Raw genomic sequence first — 7,125 nt, 5'->3', positions numbered from 1 at the left:
ATTTGTGTTTTTAATCTATATATAAATTTTTGTGTTGTTTAGTTATATAATGATCTTGGGATAATTTGTAATTTCTTAAATTTATTTTTTACAACTTTTAATTTAATCATCTAAAATTTTATTTTAGATGATTAGGAAAACATTTTGGCTTTATTTAAGCTCATTATAAGTTTTACAATTCATTCAAAATAATATTTAAACTAAAAAAATAATTAAAGACATTTATGGAATTTAAAAGATACTATAAGAATATAATTTTAAAATATAACATCTTGGCCTTATTTTATTAGTAAAATATCAATACACAATACCTCTACCATATTTTAAAACACTAAAATGTGTTTAAATAATATTACACTTACTAAATTTTCATATTCTTTACCCTTTTTTTTTCTAATTTAAATTATCAATTACATTCATCCGTATGACCTTGTGATTCAGTGTGTTCTGATAGCATCCCAAAAAGCTCCATTAAATATAAAAAAACCCTTAAAACAAAAGAAAAAAACACCATATTATTAAGGGAAAAAAATACTCCTAATAAGACTATATAAAAATTTTTGAAAATCTTCGGGGCCGTTGAAATTAAACAATAAAAAATAATTTAAAAAAAAAAACAAATTGACAGTAATCAAAGTGCCTTCATCAACTTAACAACAGCAGTGTAGACACCAACAACCTCAAAATGAGAAAATGAAAACCAAAAACTAAAGTAAATCAAAATGTATCTTCTTAACATAAACAAAGCAAAAAGAAAATATAATTTCTTTGGTAGTAAAAACAGTCAGATTAATTTTCCAGTCATACAATCTAGCAGATGCAGACTTCACTTTATCTGATATTTGCTTCACAGATAAAAGGTAATGCTTGTACTTTCTATATCCCATGCTCAGAAAATGAACTGAAAAAGACAAGTGGCTCTGTGTTTTACCTACAATAATTGCCGACTTTGTTAGAGGCCATCGATGTAACCAATAAATGTCTGTCTTCTGTAAAATGAATGATTTGCAAAATAATTGTCCTTGATTCAGAAATTCGAGCTAGGGAATTTGAATGATTTCAACTAGCATTTTATGCAATGACTGTGGCTTTGAGAAGAAAGGGCAATGGTCACTCCCTTTGATCTTGAAAACTCCTTCTGGCAGGTTTTCTCTTACAAGCTTTTCTTGTACATCTGGTGAAAGGGCATGATCATCCAATGTTTGTATATAGAATCGCCGGCCACTTCCATACTTTTCAGGGGACAATGACAGCCTCTCCATCATAGGACCCAGTGGTGTAGGTCTCATAGAAACCATGGCCAAGGCAACATCCTGAAATGAAGAATGTTGAATCATATCATTACACGATCAGAATAGTGCTTAGGACAAACAGATAGGCTTGAACTACACAGTACCTTTGTTGGTGATTGATTGAAATATAACCCTTTCATTTGCTGTTTTTCAAACATGAATCCTGTAGGAGGCTTGTCTCTACCATTTCCATATATCAAAAACTGGGATTCTTGCATAAAACGCTCTGCAGACCCTAGCTGCAATACACATTTCATCAGTAAGGGTGTAAACTAAAATAATTCATAACAGTGACGATGGCTTGAAGAACAACATACAAGTTACATTTCTCATGATATTTCTACCTAAGTAAAATGGATAAGCAAATGGAAAGGCAAAAAATTTCTTGCACTAACTGCATTCAGTGTTGCATTGGAGAAAAATGAGATTTCATTTATAAGAGTTAAGCATGCATGATTGATGTTACCATACATCATTAACATTCATCAATCCAAAAAGGTTCCAGTTTAAGCTTAATGAACAGGCTTGTTAGCAGCCTTTAAGAGTCTGCTGCAATTAGAAAGCACTCGGGAAGCATCGAACAGAACTTAGATAATACCTCTTCAGCAAACACGTCAAAAGGTCTCTGGCCATTTGACACCATTGTAGCACAGAGATAAATCGCTTTTGAGATTTTTTGTGGGAAATGCTCCAGTGCATAAGAAATACATGCACCTCCACTACTGTGACCTACCAACATAACCTGAAAAACAAAAAATACATGCTTAAGAACTACTTTTTTAAATGAATAAAAATTATGGAAATATCCAAACAATCTTCTAACCTTTTCATTGTCTGGAAGGTTTTCAAGATAATCAATCAGTGGTTTTGAATACTCAGCCAGCGTAGTGACATTGGTTGTATCAATCAGATTAACACCAGATCCTGTAAGATCTAAGGCTGTCGGTTGCAATCCTACTTCCTCCAATTGGGCAATAGTTTTGTACCAACACCATGCTCCAAATCCTTCTCCATGTATCAGTATAATTTTTTTATGCTGGATATTTTCCAAAATGTTTGGTGCCTGTACAGGACATGTAACTTAGTGAAACTTATTGCAAGGCAGGCTGCAGTTACTGAAATAAGCAACCACAACTTACTAGAGATTAAAGGTCCAAATATTGTCACATAACACATGTGCACAATGCAATTTATTAACAAGAAACGATAGCGGTGAAAGAGAGGAAAAAGAAATTCCATATTCCAGTTTTTGCCTCAGGGAAAACATGAGGAAATTAAGATTGTCATTGTATGTGTTGCAAACCAAAATTCTTGCCAGAAGCCAATAAATAGCCAAACTTCATCTAAAAAAAAAAAAGGGAGGGGGGAATAAGAGTTTCAGTTTGTGATCAAGATTCAAGATTTTTCCCTCTGGACAAAACATGAGGAAATTAAAATTGTTTTTGTTTGTATTTCTAACAAAAACCATGCCAGACGCAAGGGCCAAATTTCATATAAATGAGTGAATACCATAGTTGTTAAAAGCAAAAAGTGCTTGAAGGCGATGAAGGGTCCTATCGCTTAGGCAGAAAAACCGAGACAAAGGTATTGCCTTTGAACCAGAGGCGATAAAAAAAATTAAAAGGGACAATGTGTGAACAAGAAAAATCAGTAAATAAAAAGTTGGTAGGTGGTTGCCCTTACTGCAACTGGTGTAAAACTTTAATAAAGGGAAAAAAAAAAACCTTATAAATTAAATATCTTTATATGGTCATCATCTCTCTAGCAACTTCTACAACAATCTCAGAACTCGTCAATCATCTTTTTTGGAAACCTTAAATGTCTCTAACAACCTCAGAACTAGCCAACAACCTCTTTAGTGACCTTAGAACCCCTTGTTGACCTTTATGACAACCATGAAACTCGCCGATAACTCTCAAAATTGCCTTGGACATCACGAAATCTTGCGTAATAATAAAGCGTGCTTTTCCAATGCCTTAAGCTTCTCCAAAGGCACCAAAAAAGTACTAAAGGCGATCGCCTTTGGACCACCAGTTGCCTTGACCAACCTTGAGTAAAGCCTCGCCTAGGTGCACCTTTGACAACCTATGTAGCACGGAAACGGAAACGGAGAAACGTGGAAACGCAGAAACGCATTTTTTAAAAAATATGGGAAACGGAAACGTGGGAAAACTTATAAATATGAAAAATATAAGGGTTTTTTTATAAATACAAAATTTTTTATAATAAAAATACATAAACTTGTATAATATAAAAATAAATAATAAAAAAGGAATGAAGAGAAAAAATACTGTAAAATAGAATTATAGAACTTATTGTAAATTGTTCTTAAGCAAACGCACATAGATATTTAAGAAAAAAACAACCATACACACCAATTTATATGATATGTCGGGAAAAAGATAAGTAACACATAAAAAAATAGAGAGAAGATGAATTCAATATAAGATTTAAAGAAATTTTCGGTTTGAAAATATAAAAGATATGTGTTTAATTGATTTCACGATTTTTCTCCTAAAATAAATGTGTTTCAAAATTTTTCAAAAATTTTGAAATGACTCGAAACGTTTCCTACAAGTTTCGAGGAGTTTTGGAAACGGAAACGTTTCCGAAACATGGAAATGCATCCTATTGTAAGTTTCCGTGCTACTTAGTTGACAACTATGGTGAATACTTGTAGAAAGGTGCTGTCAAATTTGCAAGTTACTTTTCTAGTAAAGGCCATGGTTTAATCCAAGTACAATTCAAGCCAGAACCTTTCTAGCAAGTTGAGAAGTGGAGCATAGCCCTTGAAAGTTTAGGACATACAACATCATATCACTATTTACAGTGCCCTTTACAGTTTTTCAGCACATTTTTCACACCTTGTCATCAACTGATAATGATTTAATCCCCAACAAAATTTTATCAATTATCCTACACCATTCACCAATAACCCAATTATTGAAAAAAATGAACACTCAATAGTCAAGAGACCATTTCTCTACACATCTGAAAGTAGAGTTGACCACAGTAAAGCTGATCTTGGTTTCTTTCCTCAAAAAAACCATACTCAGTACTTAATAATAAAGAAATCTTGGGGCAAATAAAATCCATAAAAATTTTTTTTTAAAAAATCCTAAAAGCAGAATGAATTTTGAGGCTCATCATGCTTTTTTCAGATTAATTTTTCAATTCATAACCAAAAAGTAAATAAAAAAAAATTACTATATTACTCCAAAAGCTTGACTTCCCTTACTATTACACCTTTATCATCAAAAACCACTATCATCATAGATCCAATAATGATTAAATAATTGAAATAAAAAAAGTAACAAACAAAAACTTATTATATTGATTTAAAGTATATAAACATAAAGCGACTGTTGTAACCTGCTTAGAATTCGATAAAGGGTCATCAAGATTGCGTCTTCTGGAGCTTGTAGAGCCTCCAATTCTTCTCGACATGGATCCCTCAAACCGCTGAGACAACTGATGTTGCTGAAGCGCCATAGACAAAGTTTGCCTATGCAGCAACTCTTCTTCCGCTGAAAGCTTCCTCTGATATTTTCCCACTCTCTTGCTCCTTGATCCATGTTGCTTCTCCTTAATCTCCTTTGTCGTGCAAATAAAATTACCCATGCCGACAAATCCAATTTCCTTCAATACCCACTAATCTTTTCCCTTAATATACAAGAAAAACTAAAACTTTTTCAGGTAAAATCAGGTATGTGCTTGTGACGGTGAGTAACATGATGGGATTTCGCTCAAGGAGAGAAAACCAAAACCAACAACAAAAAAATGAAAAATGAAATTATGAAAACAACTCAAGTGTTTTAAGTGGTTTATTTATTTATAAATCAAACAAATGAGAAAAAAACAACTGAATTGAAACGCTATTTAATGTTTATTCGTCAAAAGTAGATGCAGGAGTAAATACAATTTGACTAGCAATTTTTTTAAACAGACAATATTTCTGGACAGTTTGGGCGACTTAGGTGCGGTTAAACGCCATTTGCAAAGTGCAAGTGTTGTGTTTTGTAAGTTGGAAAACGTGTTTTCAAAATTTGTTTCCGCATTTGTAGCAATGCAGTGGTGTCATGGGGTTGATTTAATTTTGATAAATATAAAATTTTTATACAAAAAAAAAAAAAAAAAAATTTGGTCATGTGAAAAACCGAGAAAACCAATTCCCTCTCCTGTTTTATATTATCCATTTTTTTAGCTCATGTAATTTAAACAAATTTAAATTATTCTTTATTTTAGTTTATTGTTTGAAATTAAATGATGATTTGTATATTCATACATTTATTTTAGCTAATGTAATTAAGTGATGCCCATGGCTTCACTTTCCCCTGACCTAACATTCAACACTACTTCATTGAGAAATCAAGACAGAACAACTTCTTCATGACTTCAATTTTACACTTTGAATAAACTTTGGTGTTGATTTAAGTATGAAAATAAATCTATTATTTGAGTAAAATGATGTATAAATGCTAACTATTGATGACATGTTATGATAGAAATAGATATTAGTTTATCATTATATATATTTATTTTAAATATATAAATAAATATATATTTAATGTGTATTATCATATGATTAAATAATTTTAAATTAATAATTAAAAAATATTTAATCATATAAAAATATATAAATATGTATCTATTTATATATTTAAAATATATATATATATATATATATATATATATATATATATAGTATTATTTGTTTTATAAAATAAATAAACTCGGACGTAGAAATACATTTTATTGAAAAAGGAAAAATGTCAAATGGGTATTTGCCACTCAAGGGTTGATGAAATGATAATTTTTCATCATTTAAGTTTAAAAAAAAAAATTAAAGATTTCAACTCTAACCCAATCTAATTTAGAATCGTATCAAAAATTTTTTAATCTTAACCCAATCTTTTAATATTCGAATTGACCCTATCTAACCCAAATGGAATTGAAATTATCTATTGTTTTTATTCTTTAAAGTGTTTTTATCATTTTAATTTATTCATCAAATTATTCCAATATATTATTAATAAAATATATAATTTAATTTTTTATCTTATTGACAAATGGTATAAAAATTTACATATTAAGACTTTTCAAACATGTCAATAATTTGATTAACTAAATCAAATTCTTACTATTTAATAATAAAATAAAATATTTAAATAAAAAAATAATATAAGTAATTATAATTATACAAAGATACAATTATATATAATTTGTAAATATTTAAAATTCTTATTATAAAGATACAAAGTGTAATTATAATTTGAGTAAGACTTTTAAAATACATATATAATCTTACTAACTAAATTAATTTTTACTACTTAATAATAAAATAAAATATTTAAATAAAAATAAATAATTATATGAGTAATTATAGTTATATAAAGATAAAACTATGTGCAATCCATAAGAATTGTAATTGCTGTTGATATTGCTTTTCAACATTTCTATAATTTATTTTTAACAAATTCTATTAAAGTAATATTTTTCTAAAATGTTCAAGTTAATTCGTATCATATGAGGTTACTTTTGTATGAACCCTAACACTACCTAATTTAATTTTATGTTATGTTAGATTGAGCCGAAATAAATTTTGTGTCAAAAAACTCAACTCTAACCTGATATTTTTTGTGTCATGTCGGGTCAAGTTATTGGGTCGTATTAAAAATTGTGAGTTCTACAAAACTACTAGTGATAGTCGATATAAATGTCAAATTATTGATATATCCTTACTAATTTGAAATTTTATTACTTAAACTCTTATAAGTATCAAAACTCTTATCAACTTAAATATTATATTTTGTTATGTTATTTGAAATGTTGT

At 29.4% G+C, this 7,125-nt stretch overlaps 1 protein-coding gene across 1 annotated transcript; it reads right to left on the bottom strand.

Moving 5' to 3' along the window:
• Positions 1–603: 603 nt before the first annotated feature.
• On the bottom strand, positions 604–5,327 carry LOC123202659 (putative methylesterase 14, chloroplastic). The gene is made up of 5 exons (XM_044618655.1): positions 4,665–5,327; positions 2,116–2,355; positions 1,891–2,034; positions 1,397–1,531; positions 604–1,313 (listed from the first exon to the last, which is right to left on the bottom strand). The coding sequence occupies exons 1-5, from the start codon at positions 4,911–4,913 to the stop codon at positions 1,041–1,043; spliced, it is 1,041 nt and encodes a 346-aa protein (XP_044474590.1). The 5' UTR covers positions 4,914–5,327; the 3' UTR covers positions 604–1,040.
• Positions 5,328–7,125: the final 1,798 nt, after the last annotated feature.

This window comes from Mangifera indica, chromosome 19 (assembly GCF_011075055.1).
Source record: "Mangifera indica cultivar Alphonso chromosome 19, CATAS_Mindica_2.1, whole genome shotgun sequence".
Taxonomy (NCBI): domain Eukaryota; kingdom Viridiplantae; phylum Streptophyta; class Magnoliopsida; order Sapindales; family Anacardiaceae; genus Mangifera; species Mangifera indica.
Note: the sequence above shows the minus strand (reverse complement) of the source record. Positions and strands in the feature narration are given on the sequence as shown.